Source organism: Sinohyriopsis cumingii, chromosome 3 (genome assembly GCF_028554795.1).
Source record: "Sinohyriopsis cumingii isolate HCF-2022 chromosome 3, ASM2855479v2, whole genome shotgun sequence".
Lineage (NCBI taxonomy): Eukaryota > Metazoa > Mollusca > Bivalvia > Unionida > Unionidae > Sinohyriopsis > Sinohyriopsis cumingii.
The window spans coordinates 61,143,118-61,162,226 of record NC_142963.1 but is presented as its reverse complement, the minus strand read 5'-3'; the positions used below and the strand labels follow the sequence as shown (position 1 = coordinate 61,162,226).

Genomic DNA, 19,109 nt, shown 5'->3' with positions numbered 1-19,109 from the left:
TGATTTTATGAAGTCTGGCTGGTCAGAAATAAAAATGGTGCCAATCTGACATTCATTATGGCTGCCATGTCAGGGTCTTAAAACTCACATTTTTCTTGAAAAACAAAATAAAATTGATGTGAGATTTTCACAATAAAAGCTTCTTATAAGGTCAAGTTGGTCTTAAATGAAAATTGTTAACATCTGATGTCCAATATGGCCACCACAGCAGCCATCTTGAAAATCGTGTTATTCCTATTCCTCTTAAATGGAAAGTCATATCTTGAAAATATTATCTCAACTGCCATCCAAAAGAATGTGTATATCATCTTGGGGTTTTCACCAGTAGCATTTTTATGATACCTAGTTAGTCCTCAATAAAAATGGTGGCAGTCATACATCCAATATGGCTGACACAGAGATTCTTAAAAGTCTTATGGTCACTACTTCCCCTGAATGGATGATCATTGTGACATGGGGTTGTCACCAAAAGACTTCATCCTACATAACAGTGGTGCCAATCTGACCTCCAATATCTCCACCACAGCAGCTAATTTGACAATATTGCTTTCACAGAAGAATATTAGAGATGGTTTCAGCACTCATCAGTTAAGAGGAAGAAATGGTCAAATTTTGAATTCCTGGAAATTCTTTTCACACAGTAGAGCATCAGCCTCATTGAAGGACTTTTGTTTTTAAAATTTGAATGGAAAGAAAATATTAATTATAACCTGAACAAGATTAAAATTAAATGAAGGATAATTATTTATGAAATTTTCATGCATGGGATTTACTGTATGAAGATAAAAAATAATGCCTTTAAAAATTAACATTTTTTTGGTAGTTTAAATGCCTAACTAATACAATGGTATGGATTCAAAATATTTAATAATACTAAAATGAACTCTATTTAATGTTGTAAGTTATCAATAATAGCCAGTGCATTTTTACAGTGTTTCTTAAAATAACCAAATAATGAGAACTGAAAATTTACTCAAGAGAATACTTAAAGAACATGAATATAAATTATTTAAATATTGAAACAAAAAACACTGACTTATATATTTTATAGCAAAAATAAATGCTAACCTAAGTTAAAAAATTTTGTGTTAGACTTAATGGTTATGCAGCATTTACACAAGAAAGATTATGCTTACATATGTATCACTGCCTTCAGGAGATTTATTAACTATTCCAAAACTGTTCATTTATTCCAGCAGTGCACTCATGGACAGGAGATTTATTAACTATTCCAAAACTGTTCATTTATTCCAGCAGTGCACTCATGGACAGGAGATTTATTCACTATTCCAAAACTGTTCATTTATTCCAGCAGTGCACTCATGGACAGGAGATTTATTAACTATTCCAAAACTGTTCATTTATTCCAGCAGTGCACTCATGGACAGGAGATTTATTAACTATTCCAAAACTGTTCATTTATTCCAGCAGTGCACTCATGGACAGGAGATTTATTCACTATTCCAAAACTGTTCATTTATTCCAGCAGTGCACTCATGGACAGGAGATTTATTAACTATTCCAAAACTGTTCATTTATTCCAGCAGTGCACTCATGGGCAGGAGATTTATTAACTATTCCAAAACTGTTCATTTATTCTAGTAATGCACTCATGGGCAGGAGATTTATTCACTATTCCAAAACTGTTCATTTATTCCAGCAATGCACTCGTGGACAGGAGATTTATTAACTATTCCAGAACTGTTCATTTATTCCAGCAGTGCACTCATGGACAGGAGGTTTATTCACTATTCCAAAACTGTTCATTTATTCCAGCAGTGCACTCTTGGACAGAAGATTTATTCACTATTCCAAAACTGTTCATTTATTCCAGCAATGCACTCATGGGCAGGACATTTATTCACTATTCCAAAACTGTTCATTTATTCCGGCAAGGATACTGTGCAATGCACTCAATCATGGACAGGAGATGCCAACACAACTATGCCATGCTTATGGCCACTGAACAACAGGTTATGGTACAGGAAAGGAAAAGCAGATTTATAAAGCTAATATACGATGTAAACACGCAACAGGGGAATTAACTTTTGCTGCATCAAACTTAAACACAAAGTATAGGAAATATAAGAGGCAATCAGATTATCAGTCAGTCCCCCTGAAAAAATGGTCAGTAATTTATTTTAAAATATCAGTAATTGCCAAGTACCAACGTCTATCTGAAGCACTGAGATTATATGTGTGCAATATTGGATTTGGCCTCATTAGAAGAGTTTAGTCCCCTGATTTCTTGTCCTCCTAACATTGATTTCTGCAAGATAACTTTACCATAGTGTTGCATATTGCTTCAGATTGATAATGCATTGAGTGGGTTTGATTTCCAGTATTCTATGATGTTTAGTTGCATGAGTTATGGCCCCTAAATGCCCATCCTCATAATGTCTTTTATGTTTCTGCAGCATGACTTTACTAAACATTGTTGAATTTCATGTAAATTTGGCATGTAGCAGTTTTATATTCATGACACACAAAGTTAATATAATTTCAATCATTCACATTTGCACTTAGTAATGAGTGAAATCTCCAGACTTCATTTACAAAAATGATGGCCTCTAAATTCCCCTCTTCTTTTGTTTTCCAAGTAAATTATAGAGAGCAATGCCCTTTGTGATGGACAAATTGCTAATAATCCTTGTTTGACCTTGTTCTGAATAGTCAAACCATAGTGCTTGGTAAGCAGTGTATCTGCCTACATATTGTTTTGCAAACAAACTGACCAAAATGTCAGCATCTTAATCCAACAAGCAGTGAAATCCATTTTGTTTTATGATGATTTGAATCAGTGTAAACTATCCTGTCAGGATAAATTTCAAATATTTCATGCATGTTCAAATGATAGTGCTTGTTGACTCTGAGAACAATCACTCAAATAGAGCCTTATAATCAGATGTAATTAGTCTTGTTCAGTAAGCTGTTTTACATGATCCTCCATGTTCTTTAAGTAAAGCAGAGTTGTTTGCTATACAACTTGAACAGCATAGATAAAGTTAACATACATTTACATGTCTTTCACCTACCTGGATTGACATTTATAAGTCATGCAGATCATGTATGCACCTTTATTGATCTTAAATTTAAATTGTTTTATTAAAATTTAATTCTATTTTTGTTTAACGAAAGTCTGTTCAATCCTGATTTTTTAATGCTCTACACTTTGACTATCATGAAGAAAAATACATATGAAAATTATCAGTCACTATGAACTTTTTTATTGGTGCCCAGTTACTAAACTGGGTCAAGAAAAAGATCATGTTGAGTCTAATTGTAACAATATAGGGTACCATAGTACCAATTTGTTATCAACACACAGTGTTTTCATTGTGACATCACAGCATGCAACATTCAATCCAGATTGTACTTTAGGTTGATATCATCCCAAAATGTTCACATAATTCAACATTGATTTGGCAAATGTACTTCTTGAGGTTTGTAAATAATGATCCAAATAAAGTGAATAATTGCCATTTAAAAGTATGTAGAATTAAATTGTAAATACTGTCACCCATTACTGAAATATTTGATGTTGAATACATACACAGCCTGTATGACCTTTACTACAGTTTTAATCACTGTTAGGAAAACTGCTGTGTGAAGCAGGCAGCTGATGAAAACGATGGTTTCTTTGTGCTGGGTGAATGTACTTTGAAATAACACAAAATAAGCAAACTTCACCGCCTCTCCTTAAAATACAGAAATGAATTTAGCAGTGCACATGGATGCATGACTATTTTCTGAAACTGTAATTAAGAAATTTTTAAATATTACTTCATAAAGGTTGTTGGCTCATTTTTTTCATAATTTACCCAGAAGTTCAAGAAGTGATAACTGATATGTCAAGGAATTAATCTTCTTTGAGATGAACATCAATAGTAAGGCCTAGCTGTGTACTCTCAAACCCAATCAAATCTTCAATATTCAGACATCATTATGAAGGAAACTGTAGGTTCTTTAAACCTGCCTTTTGACGTATACACTTCTACTTTCAAAACAAGAATGACCAGAGGGAAATGTCAGGGATGTCCTTTTTTAAAATTATTAAGCTTGTGCAAAAAGTACTAAACTCAGGAGCAGAGCCTTATGCATTGTGAAAGGCCTAAGGAAATGCAGTGGTTAGAGTACCAGACACAGAATGAAGGAATGAAGGTTCAAATCGTACCACTGGATCAGTCCAGGTTGATTACCAAAGTATGTCCCTGGACAAGGCATCTTACTCCAATTGCCTCAGTGCTAAATAACATACTTACGTTACTGTACTCTGAAGTCACAGCTCCGGTGGCCCAGGTGGTTAGAGCATCAGCTTGGATGCAGGAGGTTGCAGCTTCAAACTCTGGCTGAGTCATACCAAAGACTTATAAAAATGGTACTAAGAGGTTAGTGTTAGGACTGGTCAGCCTAGTGTCAGGATAATTCGACTGGGTGGTGTATGATATTACATTTCTATGACATGATGCCCCAGAGCTAGACATCACTATAAACTTTCACAGTGCAGACATTGTGGTGATATGACTGAAAATTTTTTAAAGCTAAAAATCCAATTCACACAAACACACACACACTGTATTCTAAAGCATCAAACTAAATACACAAAAAAAATCAAAGGCATGAATAACAGAAATGTGTTTTGCTCTATTCCAAAAATGAACCATCAAATTTTAAAAAGAAAATTTTGTTCCAAACCCAGTTCATTACATTCTTATCTAGAGCTCTAGTCAGACGTTTCTAATGAACTTTTCAGCAAGTATATGATTTCATGGCAGATATTCCCTGTCAAAGTCACAAAGCTATTGTTATTCAGTGTTGTATGAGGGTGTAACTAATGTCTTTGGCATTCAAACATCAGGTGATTTATGACAGTAATCTATACTAGTCTAAGGATATAATAGGTCAACCATGGAGTGATCTGTGTATGTTATGAAGAATCGCATTCTTTCATTTTCCTTTGATCAACCTAAAATCTCCACATAATGCATTTCTTTTCAATTGTGGTTTTTTTATCTGGTGCCATTTTGTGTGCAGATTACATTTACAACATAACCTTTTAGAAATCTAGAAGAATATGAATGCAATTCTCACTGAATAAGGGAAAAAAATACCAAGTCTTATATATGTGCTAATCTAAACTAAATACCAGACCTGTACATTTGTACTAGTATGAATCAAATACCTGGCTTTTACATGTACTAGTCTGAACTAATTACCAGACCTGTACATTTGTACTACTATGAATCAAATACCAGGCTTTTACATGTACTGGTCTGAACTAAATACCAGACCTGTACATTTGTACTAGTATGAATCAAATACCTGGCTTTTACATGTACTAGTTTGAACTAATACCAGACCTGTACATTTGTACTAGTATGAATCAAATACCTGTCTTTTACATGTACTAGTTTGAACTAAATACTAGACCTGTACATTTAATACCAGACCTGTACATTTGTACTAGTATGAATTAAATACCTGGCTTTTACATGTACTAGTTTGAACTAAATAACAGACCTGTACATTGTACTGGAATGAATTAAATACCTGGCTTTTACATGTACTTGTCTGAACTAAATACCAGACCTGTACATTTGTACTAGTATGAATTAAAGACCTGGCTTTTACATGTACTAGTCTGAACTAGATATCAAGCTTTTAAATGTGCAAGTCTGAACTAAATACCAGGCTTACACAAGACCACTCTGGTCACCTAAGTTTTGTACTAGCAGCTGCCTTGCTTGGTACTCAGCATTAAGAGATTAGTGTTGAGACTGGTCAGCCTTGTGTCAGGAGAATGTGACTGGTTGGAACTTGATGCTACATGTCTGTGGCATGATGCCTCAGTGCTAGACATCACTATAAAATGCCACACTGCAAACATCATAGTGATATGACTGAAAAATTCTTAAGGCTAGGTTAAAAATCCAAATCACACACACACACACACAGCTTACACATGTACTAGTCTGAACTAAATACCAAGCTTATTCATGTACACTAGTCTGAACTAAATACCAGGCTTATACAGGTACTTGTCTGAACTAAATACCAGTCTTATACAGGAACTTGTCTGAACTAAATGCCAGGCTTATACAGGTACTTGTCTGAACTAAATACCAGGCTTATATAGGTACTTGTCTGAACTAATTACTAGGCTTATACAGGTACTTGTCTGAACTTGATATCACGAGGCTTAGACATGTACCAAATAAATATGAGGCTTTTACATGTACTGGTCTAATCTAAATATCTGGCTTATACATGTAATTGTATGAATTAGATATCAGAAGGCATATACATGTACTAACTAAATACCAGGCTTATACATGTTCTACTCTGAAAACATATATTTTTATTACAACCTATTGCTTTTGTTGAAAACAGATAGATTTTTATTACAACCTATTGCTTTTATTTATTATAAAAGTTCAAAATTTAGTTTGTACAAAGTTTGGTTGGTTTAGTTTATAAATATATTTATTGACCAAGATATCACAACATTATAATCCTCTCCCTGTATACACAGCACACCCTCATGATAAGGCCCATCATTATAATACTGTTATAAGGTTTGTGTGGTCATGAATGGTGTTTCATTAAGTGGTAGTAACACTATATGTATCATGTGCATGATTATTAGGTGGTCTCACTAGAACACAGTTGACTGGCTCTATGGAACAGCATCATAATGAAGAAGTAAATTTTTAAAGATTTTACATGCCATACAGTATATACTCATTTATAAGCCAAGTCAAACTGCAAACAACAAAGATCCTCATCTGCTGTAGCTTAGTGCATCTGAATATCAGATTTTATTTTGTTTGTTCTACTGATCACCCCTTAAAAACTGCACAGACCCAGATCTGCCAGTGCATTTTGCAGTTTGCAGTTGGACTTTTCTTAAAAGTGAATATATACAGTACCTTTATCTTAAATTTTACATACCTTTTATAGAATTGTATGCTTTTTTTACCTTATAACTTTTATCATTTAACATAGTGTTTATGTTTTTGGAAAGCTTTATCTTTCCTCTTTTTTCTTCTTCTTCTTTTCCCTTTTTGTTGTGCATCTCATTGTATTAACTTATTTAAAAGCTTTACTTTTAATTGATGCCATATAGTCAGCATTGTGTTGACATGCCATTAAAATACTACTACTCTAGCTAAGGGTGTATGTTGAATTATTATAAAACGTTAAAAAAATCATTAATCGCAGTGATCCACAACAAACTTGATCTAGGAAATAGATTGCGCTGAACAATGTTTATTCATTCTACATGTATGTGATAGACCAGGTGTGCACTTATATTTGTCATAAATGGTAACTAATAAGAAGACATGAGCTGCAGTGGAGCAGTGGGTAGCATGCTATATTCATGCCTGTAAAAGTGGGTTCAAATCCAATTATTGTATCAACCCTGAGGTTGCCCATTATGAATCCTTGGGCAAGACACTTTACTTCAGTTGCCTCAGCAATTCAATGACTTACTTTTGTTGCTGTGCCATTTACTTTTTCAAACATGTGTCATCCCAGTGTCTGCAACATTAGTTTGTTATCTATATTCATCAGCCAGTATCTGTTATTGTTGGTTCTTTAAATGTTTTATTTTTTTTGTCTGTATCTTAAAACCATCAGTAACCAGTAATATTACTTTTGTCAGTGATGTCTTGACATAGACATTTCTGTCAAACTAATTCTGTATCCATGCAACTTCTGCTTATGTATAGATTGAGCCCAAGATGACCTAAACCTGCATGCACAGTTGAGTCACTTTGCCCCATTTTTATAGTTAAATGTCTTTATTTTGTACTCTTATCACCTCATATCTTTGATTAATGATGTTGGTTTGAAAATTATCCAGCTTTTTATGTGGATATATCATTTGAGTCTTAGATCATATAGCCAAACACCAATCATTGTGTTTTTATGCATTGATAACTTTGTCAGTCTGGGAAATCTTTGGTTACAATCCCATGTGACTGTAAAGATCTTGTTAATCTCATTTAGCCATCTGGAGGAAGCTGCTTAACCCAGAAATTTTGATTTTTCAGATTTGTCTTACATCAAGAATGGTCACTCTGCAATTATATGAACAGTCCCTGGCTCCTAGAAAAAAACATTAAATATGGATGCTATGATTTTATACAAGCAAACCTTAACATTTTCAGTGAAACCCACAAGGGACCATGTATTCCATGTGACCTTCCCAGCCACCTGGCGGGCATCTGACCTCTACCAGCTCTTCTCCCCTTACGGTAAGTAATAATTAAAATCTGTTGATTTAATATCTCACCTGTGACAATGTTGCTGCAACACTAGTAACACTTGACTTATCAATCCCTGTTATGTTGACCTCCTCTGACCATTTAACAACTTTATTCCTCTGCTAATATGTGACATGTAGGATAACAGTATCATGTAATAGCAATGTCTTTATATATTTATATATATATATATATATGTATGTATATATATACACAGTGTGACCCCGCTTTAACACTAGTTATGAGCCATAGATCCTGACCAGGTCAGTTTGCTGAAGAAAATGATGCATATACCCCAAAAAACATGGGGGGGTAAATATGTGCTTCATTGGCACAGTTACTATCTTAAATTGATGCATATTAAATGGAAAATACACCTGTAGTGAAAACAGAAGGCATATATAACATTTTACTTTATTTAGAGAACCACGGATTGTTACATATATGTGTATACTGTTTATATGTACAATCACATACTTTGAATCCACAATACAAGTAATTCCATCGATAATATGCACACATATTTAAAATAGTCAACAGTTTTGCCATGGGTTATATAGGTCTGAATTTAGTGGATAAACATAGCACAATCATGTAAAGAATGATGAAGCATATTTACTTTTCAGTACGTCCCAAGCCGGTAGAAGTTAGTTTACGTTTAGGCTGCCGTTGGTAGCATTCGTAAGCATAAACATTTTCCCAGCAAAAAGTAAATTTTCATGGCACAGTAAAAGTGTTCCAGTCACATAAAAAAATGAAGAAATCCATCAGATTCCATTGCTTTTATTTAAGTTTGGTACTGCCTTCCTTTGGAGAAAAGTATTTTGTTTTTATTGAAGATTGTAGTCGGATTTCTTTGATGAAAGGTGCATGCAGTATTGAAGTCACCGCTAAAGGACAGCATTGGGAACAAAACAAATGCCCCATTCTTATTGTAGTGGCAACATCAAATAATTGTATTGCATGATTGAGACTGTTTTTTTCCATTTGCTTAGTACGTGTTCATAACAGTATGTGCTTCAAAGGTAATCTGTTTTCTTTGAAATTTCAGCAAACTATTTTATCTAAGTACAATTTGATAAAGGAATTGACAGTCATTTGGTTGATTGTAGTTACTGTTCCTCTGCCAGTTGAATAGACCAACAAGTAAGATGGTTTGGGTTTTTTTTTTTCTTTACGTTTGTGGTAGCAGAGTGATGCTGCCTTCCGTGCATGCATCAGAAATTGAACAAAGGGTCAGTGGACAATAAAGATGCAGGTGTTCTGGTCTGATGACAAGGATTAGTACAGAAAATATGAGTGTTCTGAAGGATTTAATTCTGAGTAAAAAGAAGAGGAATTCTACTTACCATCCACATACAAATGTCAGTCTATATAAATATATTAATTACTAGCAAGCGGCCAAAAATCAACGAAAGATTACGAGATAATGCCTCGTTCTGTTGATCTCCGCAACTAGAAATGTCAACAACAAAAAAGAAGCGGATATCTCATGACATGCAGTACTCATGCTCGATGTCAACATAAACGGATGATGATATAACAATGCACTGTTAAGATGGTTTGTCAATGTGGACAGAGAAATTGTTTATGTAACAATAGATAAATTTCAGTACATTTTATATAAGTTTGCAGCTTTCTTTCATGGGGCCTCTGAATTTCTCCACTCCACACCAATAGTTGTATATACAAGTTTAAACAGCCAACAGTATTTGCAGTATTAGTCCATGCAGCAAAATCAGCCCACTACACTACTAAGATCATGGAAAGTTCCAGCTGCAAAGAGCTCTTCGAGATTACTAACAAGCTAATGTCAAGGAACAAATCTACACTACTTCCAACTACCTTCTCTCCAGTCGACCTTCCGGACATGTTTGCAAATTTCTTCCATGACAAAGTTCAAACCATTAGAGATAAGTTTGACCCCACAATTTCAATTGACTCGTCGTCGCCATACAGTTGGGATACAGAATTTGAGCGGCAACCATTAGCAGCATTTGAACTTGTCTTGATGGATTTCGTACGTACAATCCTGATGAAGAGTGCACCAAAGTTATGTGAACTTGATCCAATTCCAGCATCACTGCTGCTTGAGTGCTTAGATCCAGTATTGCCGTCACTAACTGATGTTATTAATACCTCTCTCTCATCAGGGGAATTCCCATCATTTTTCTAAACTGCCATTGTAAAGCCTCTGCTGAAGAAACCAACACTAGACCATAACGATTTAAAGAACTACCGCCCGCCCAGTTTCTAATCTCCCATTCATATAAAAAATCTTAGAAAAGGTTGTTCTATCCCAGCTTGTATCTCATCTGAATTCAAACAGTCTTTTTAGCAATGTACAATCTGCATATCGCCCTTGCCACAGTACTGAAACTAGTCTTCTAAAAGTAGTTTATGACATTCTCTCTGCTTTGGATAGTGGAAAGATTACAGTCCTCACCCTCCTTGATTTGTCTGCAGCATTTGACACAATAGGCCATGATATATTACTTCACCATCTCCAGCATGTACTTGGCATTCATGATACAGCCTTACTGTAGTTCAAGTCCTACTTGGTCAACAGGACACAAATTGTTTCTGCAAATGGAATACACTCCAGCCCAGTTGATCTATGTTGCGGTGTTCCACAGGGGTCTGTTCTTGGACCTATTCTCTTCATTCTATACACTCAGCCGCTCTCAAGTGTCATAGGTCATCATCCAGTGTCTCACCAATTGTATGCTGATGACACCCAAATATACAAATCTAGACACCCAGCTGAAGTTGATGCTACCATCCAAGGTGTAGAGAGGTGCATTTCTGATGTGCAATCATGGATGACATGTAACAAGCTGCAGATGAATGATGATAAAACTGAGGCCACTCTGATTACAACACAAAGACTTTCTCATTCATATCCCTTACCTCAAACAATAAATATCAGCAGCACCAACATTAAATTCACACAATCAGCACGAAACCTAGGTGTTACTCTGGACAGTACTCTCACATTGCACCAACATGTCATGAACATATGCAAGGCTGCATGTCTTGCGCTGAGACACATCAGCTCCATTCACAAATATCTTTCAGTTGATGCCACTAAAACACTTGTGTGTTCATTAGTACTTTCAAGACAGGACTATTGTAACTCAATTCTGTCTGGTTCATCTTAATATCTACTCCAAAAACTTCAGAAAGTTCAAAACACAACTGCTCGGATCATACTTAGAGTATCACGATCAGAGCACACCTCCCCACTGCTCTGTACCCTACACTGGCTATCCATTCGATCCAGAATCAACCACAAACTTTGTTTTCTGTGCTACGTTTCACTGACGGACTCTAGTCCAACATACCTATCCGACCTCACCCATGTGTACACACCAGCAAGATACTTACGCTCCTCTTCTGACAGTCGTATACTCATTATTCCCACTATGAAAACAAAGTCATATGGACAACGTTCTTTTGCATACTAGGGCCAGCAACGTGGAATGAATTACCCACTGAACTTAGACACAAAGGCACAGTGATCACGTTCAAGAGTGCTCTCAAAACTCACTTATTTCGACTGCAAGAACAAACTTAAAGACCTAATAATGTTTCCTACCTTAGATATTCTCAGCATGTTTTTTTTCTATGTTTTCTAATTTCATGGTGTTTGTGTTTGTAATCATATCATTATATATGTTTTTTTATCTTACAGGTGTTGTCTAATGTTGTAAAGCGCTTAGAGCTTCTAAAGATTAGGCACTATACAAAGTCCTCATTATTATTATTATTATTATTAATCATTTGTTGCAGGTAATATCCATATTACCTGGCTGGATGATGTTTCATCTTTTGTGTCTCTAGCCAAGAAGGAGGCAGCAGATTCAGGTAAGAAATTACAATTGAATCTCATGAATCATACTGTATTGATCCTACTATAACATGTGTATGTTGCCATGATGAGCTTGATAAATTGATAATCTTTCTAAATATTCAAGGAGTGTGTATGTGTATGTATGTATGTGTGTGTGTGTGTGTGTGTGTGTGTGTATATATATATATATATATATATATATATATATATATATATATATATATATATATATATATATATATATATTTATTTATATATATATATGCATATGAGGTCAGAAAATTTTTTTCATTTTCATTACAATGGAGATTGATAAATTGCTTTGTTACTTTCATTTGACTCCTTGTAGGTCTGATACAGAGAAACTTTTATGTCTACAGTTGGCTTGATATATAAAAGTTGTTTTGCACTGTCTATTTAATCTGTCCTTAAGTAGATGAGTAAAAATTAATCATTTATTTATTAAACCCTTGATTTTTGCCTCCAGGGCCCTTTTGTTCTTCTTAAATCTCTAATGTGCTTGAATTTTGTGAAGTTTGTGTTTCCCTCTGATATCTGGACCAGTGTTTAAAATCTAGACGAAAATCAGTACCAGAACAGTGTCCAGTGATCTTTCGACTGAAAAAATTTGGTCTCAGAATATCTGCAGTTTTGGCTGTGAGTACATTACTTGGCATCATCTTGCTTCTTTCTCTGGTACATCTCAGTTGGGTCTATCATGAATTTTGAACTAGGAACAGGCATACTACAGCATGATTTGAGACTGAGGAACAAGGGTACTGTATCATGAATTGTGACCCAAGAACAAGTATAATACTACATCATGAATTGTGACTTGGGAACAAGGATACTATTTCATGAATTGTGACCCAGAACAAGGGTACTTCATGAATTGTGACCCAGAACAAGGGTTCTACATCATAAATTGTGACCCAGGAACAATATTACTATGTCAAGAATTTTGACCTAGGGACAAGGATAGAACATCATTACACAAAACTATGGCTTAACAACCTTAATGCTACTGTTTTCATAAATTTCACCACTCTTACAATCGAACTCTAGAAAAAGGCTATCTGACAAGATATTCTTTGAAATAATCAATTATCTTAGGCTGCAATGACAAGCAGATATTCAGTTTATAATTAGAGAAGTGCCACCCCTTAATTCAGTCGCCAGAGTCGCTTGTAATTCCATTCATTTTTGGGAGTGCTCCAAATGTAGTGATGTGATCAGGGTTCTTACGGTCTTTGAAGGTCTTTGGCAACTTGGGAAAAATGAGGTAGCATTTTCAAGGCTTTGAAAGTTTGGGAAAATCAAGTAGATTACCTTGACATCTTTAAAGGTCTTTGAAAATTGTAATAAACCCAAACATTTTAATTTCTTTCCATAATCACAAATAAAATTGTCCAAGTTTGATAGATGATGATGCAGTCAAGTTTTCCTGGGTTTTTTCTTTTGATTAATTTTAGTCTGAATTTCATCACTAAACAGTATTGTAGTATTTTGCATTTGTTGTTTTCTCATATAACATAAGTTGTATACAAAATGTTAGCAAAAATAATTCTTGGAAATCTATGTTTGTGGTCTTTGAAAGTTTGGAAAGTCTTTGAATTTATCATTCAGAATTCTGGATGGACCCAGTTTGATACATTTGACAAATTCCATTTGTAACTAATCAAATAACAACAAGAATCACACATAGTGGACAAATTTATTCAACTTTGCTGAAGACAAATCCAGCTGTTATGGATTTCAATATTCATTGTTAAGCACATATCATGGACTTGTAAAAAGTAATGTACATCAGCTATGCCTTTAAAGAAAAAATACCCATAAATGCTAAGCCGAGTACTGTATCATATCAAATGCAAAAGGAGAATAGGTCATTATATAAGGATTGCCTACTGTATATGACATAGCATGGTGTTGGCTTATTATGTTTACAACAGGTGGTTCCAGCTTTTGACTGAAATCAGTTGACCCACGATTGTTGCTGACCAACATTAGATTAATTCATACACTGTAAAAAATGGCTGGGTTTCTTATTTTGAGGGAGATATTAAATAGTTCATAATGTGATGAAACATCAAAAATATCTGGTTTTAACGGAACCCAACAATGTTTAGGACCATTATCTTTCAAGATTCAGCATTATTCAGATGATTTGGTATGTATGACTTTTGCACATAAAGATGGCTTTGAGGCTTTAATAGGTGAATCATAATATTGCAAGAAAAACAAAATTGCCGTACATAATTCTAACAATAAAAGAAAATCTGTGACCTTAGTTTAAGACTGAACAGTAATGTTCATTTCCTGATTTTGCTTTAAGAGTTCATTGGGGTTTTTCGTTTTTATTGTGGTTGATTTTAACATTGTGTTATCCATAACAATTGAATAACTCATGAGTTATGGTTCCTGTTTTATTAAATGTTTGTTAACATAAAAGAAAAAGGAGGATGGCAAATAAGGATTTTTTTTAGATCTAATCAGACTGATTATCCAATATTCACATCTTTTAAATGTCACTTTGTCTTTTAATATTGGGGAAGTCAAAGAGAAATACATGTAATATGAACATATCAGCATACTGACTGCTTACTCTTGTCACAGATAACTAGAGAATCTAAAACATCTTGACTAGACTGCTTGGTCTCATGTCCGATGACTAGGGCATCTAAAACATCATGAAACAGGACTGCTTAATCTTGTGTCTAATGACTTGGGCATCTAAAACGTTGTGACTATTTATTCTCATAACTATTTACTAGGGCATTTTAAATACTGTGAAACAGGACTGCTTGGTCTTGTGTGTGATGACTTGGGCATCTAAAACATTGTAAAACACAACTGCTTAGTCTCGTGTCTAATGACATGGGCATCTACAGTTACATGACATAAAAAGTACTGACGTCACAGTAATGTCTCCATGTAAGGTCACATAAATTTTTCATTAAATTCACAAAACTGTAGTCTCCTAAACATAGGAATCACTGGTTGTTACTAGATGGAGTAGCATGCCTTTGTTATAATGATGTAGTTATTTGATTTTCTTTTTAGTTGAATACCATCTTTACTTACAAGTCAATTCAAACTGCAAACGACAATGATCCTTACCTGCCATAATATAATGCAGCTGCAGATCAGGGTCTGTGCTGTTTGTTCTACTAATTACTCCTGTCAGACTGCTCAGACTCAGATCTGCTGGAGCATTATGCAATGGCAGATCTGAGTCTGTGCAGTTTGATGTTGGCCTTGTCTTATAAGTAAGTACATATGGTACCGATTTAAACAGTGATAAACAAAGTAACATATGAATGAAGTTCCATTTTCATGAGAAAAATAGTCTATAAAAACTTGCAGAAGTCCTTGAAAAGTCCTTGAGAAAAGAACTCACCTAGGCTGTATAAACCAAGTCTCCAGAAAATTTCAGATGTATTGGTTTGTTTTCAGTAATGAAAAGTCTTTGCAAAAAAGGAACTCCATATAGAATTACTACCTATGACGAATTTAAGAGACGAGGAAAAGAGAAGAATGGAAGGCTGACCTCCAGTGCTCATAGTGTCTCCAAGAAGAGACCCTCATCTTCAGAAGATGTTGACATACCCAGCAAGAAACAGAAATCACTCAATGTCAAGTAAGAGTTTGAAACATATTTCTTGATATCATATCACACACACCAATGTTTACAGTTAAAGTGGGAAGTACAATATATGCATGCATGTAGGTCAATCTCTATGTAAGTGGCACCCCACCTTCCACGTCTCCATGTTTAAAATGTTGAATTTTCTATTACCCATTTATAAGTTTGGGTACATTTTACTGTGAGGTAGATGAATAGCTGTACTGGAATTATTTATGCAAGTGCTCAATTTGCAAGTTAGTTTGTTATGTAAAAACATATTAAGATTTCTAATACATAAATCACTAACTTCATTGCTGTGCAGATCTCCAGGGCTTAGTTAGATTTTTTTGTATGTTCAGCTTAAAAGTCAGATCATTTTAGCAGCTTACAAGTGAACCCTCTATCTACATGTAACATTTGGGGAGAAAACTTGACTCCTATTTTAGCTTATATGGTATAGATCAACAGTACTATGTTTTCTAGTGTTGACAAATATGGGCGAGGTTTGTTGGGTTTTTTTTGTGTGCTTTGAGGTAGAGGACTTGGGCTTCATTAAAGAAATAAACTAAAAGTAACATTTGTTTTTTAATGTTAATTTATCAACACAGTAACCATTAGAACTTACTGTCATGTAGAAATATACCTAACTTTCATTGGATATGTTAGATTACCAGGTACTATTGTGTGTGTGTGTGGGAGAGATTTGGATTTTTATCGTAGCTTTAACAGTTTTTCAGTCATATTGCTACGATGTGTGCAGTGTGACAGTTTATAGTGATGTATAGCACTGAGACATCATGCCGCAGACATGTGGCATGATGTCCCACCCGGTCACATTATCCTGACGCCAGGCTGACCAGTCCTGACACTAACCTCTTAATGCTGAGTGCCAAGTGAGGCAGGTGTTAGTACCATTTTTGTAAGTCTTTGGTATGACTCGGCTGGGGATCAAACCCACGACCTCCCACATCCAAGGCGGATGCTCTAACCACAAGGCCACCGGAGAGGTCCATCAGGCACTATTGATTATTTGATGTAACAACTCAAATCTGAGAGTTTTGCCAGTTTGTGAACTTGGTGAACTTTAACAAGCTTGCAATTCACTTTGTTTATGGAAATACTTAATAATGACATGTGGAGTATGTCAGTTGTTTTTACTGCTTCCCATTGACATGTGGAGTATGTCAGTTGTTTTTAGTGCTTCCCGTTGACAAAACCTTCAGTTAATCCATGTGAAGTTGACGATTATCTAAGCAGTTTCATGCAATGACAGTTGACTGTTAAATCAGCAGTTTTAAGTACATGTGAAACATTCCTTAATTTACTATACTAATTTAATTTTATTTCATTTTTCCATCAGTTTTATATTTAAAAAAAATCTTGGTTTCCAGAAATTGTGTAAAATTATTTCGAAATCTACAAATTTAATGTTGGGAAGATCTGAATGTCCAGATATTTTGGTTAATGAAAGTACATCTCTTCTTTGATAATTTGTGCAGTTCAAAAACAGACTGCACTGTAAGCGGGGGCACGAGTTACAAAGAGACCACTTAAACATGAAGGAGGGGGTACCTTCCCTGCTAAACAGCGAGAAGACTGTGAGGTGGGGTATTGATGCTGTTTAATGATCAATCAACATTTTAAAATCATGTCAGAAAAGTTGTCAGTAAACATATTTTAAGTTGTTTGCTTTTTGGTATAAATTAACTTTGTTTTCAGGATAATAAATCTCTGAAAGAGGATGAAAAACATAACTCCAAGAGGTTTCAGTACATCACATACCTCGTGTAACTGTAAAACATTGTGTATTACATCACTGCTTTTTGCTTGACAAAACAAGATTCCTTTTGTTCAAAAAGTAGAAACATTTGTTTCATTCAGAACACGGTCAATATTGAAACTCAATTTTCTGAATGCCAAATCATTAAATTTAAGTTAACTCACTTCTCCATAATGAACTGTACCTGTCAAACAAGGTTTTGAGTTCACCAGGTACTCCTTTCACTTGATTGTCTTGATAACTTTGATCACTGAAATACTAGGATAATTTAAGGTAACTTATAATTTGTACTTACACAGTAATATTTATAACTGTGTTAGATTGGTCAATCAAAATCAATTTATGTGAAACACAACTGTGACTGCTAGCTCTTATGCAAGTAGGATTTGCATACATTTTAACATTTGTTTATTATTCCATTCAATTTATTTGATTTGATACAAAAGACATAATTAACTCCTTACCTCATGCAAGCATCTTTGGACGCCTCTACTCAGTTCGAATGGAAGTGCCTTTTGACGCCTCTACAAGATTCGCATGGAAGTGCCTTTTGACACCTGCTGTAAACATCAGCCATTTTGAGCTGGTTTTCATAGCGCCACCTTTGGGGAAAACCCCCCTATTAGATACTACATTCATTTCTGCGAATGACAATTGCGTCCGATCACGTGGTCACTATTCATGCACTGGTCGATATCTGCTATTTAAAGTAACTGGGTCATAATCTCCACTCTCCAAAATGGCGGCCGCAGACTTCATTCAGTACATACGAAGCTTTCACGATTAGAATCACAACCACGAAAGATTCAATAAATTAGGTAAAGTCTCTGATATTGAAGTAGGCAGCAATTAGTTTTTGTAATTTATCAAATTCAGATAACTTGTAAATTTCGAGTATGGGAAATGGCAGCTATGATTGGTCACGCAGCCTCACTGACATGACGGTGAACAAGTTCTTTCTCGATTTTAAAGCACATAAAAAAAATTCTTCCGTGAATAATAATTACACAGCTATAACAATCAGACTTTACTCTTAATTTTTCCACATATAATATATGTGTACCAAAAATGTAAAATGGTTAAAATTGCTGTTAAACATAACATACACTACATTGCTTAACATTTCACAGGCAGGATTTCATTCAGTACTTAAGAAGTTTTCACAATTAGAATCACAACTATGAAAGATTCAATAACTTAGGTAAAGGCTCTGATATTTATGTAGGCAGTAATTAGTTTTTATTGATTATCAAATTCAGATGACTTAGTGATGTAGACGCAGACGAAAAACATGTAAATTTCAAGTATGGGAAATGGCAGCTAAGGTTGGTCACACGGCCTCACTGACATGACGGTGAACGAGTTCTCTCTCGATTTTAAAGCACATAAAAAATTCTTCCGTGAAAAATAATTACATAGCTATAACAATCGGACTTTACTCTTAAATTTTTCCACATATAATAGATGTGTAGCAAAAATATAAAATGTTTAAAACTGCTGTTAAACATAACATACACTACATTGCTTAACAGTTCACAGGCAGGCCTATGCGTATGCTGTCGACTAGGTTGTTGTTGT

General features: G+C 34.8%; 1 protein-coding gene across 1 annotated transcript in view; it reads left to right on the top strand.

Moving 5' to 3' along the window:
- LOC149802955 (poly(A)-specific ribonuclease PARN-like) overlaps positions 1-19,109 on the top strand; it is a 145,669-nt gene that overhangs the window by 110,074 nt on the left and 16,486 nt on the right. The window contains exons 18-20 of the mRNA XM_089952468.1: positions 8,175-8,261; positions 12,063-12,137; positions 15,580-15,763. Coding sequence (XP_089808594.1) covers positions 8,175-8,261; positions 12,063-12,137; positions 15,580-15,763 — 346 coding nt within the window. The remainder of the gene's footprint in view (positions 1-8,174; positions 8,262-12,062; positions 12,138-15,579; positions 15,764-19,109) is intronic.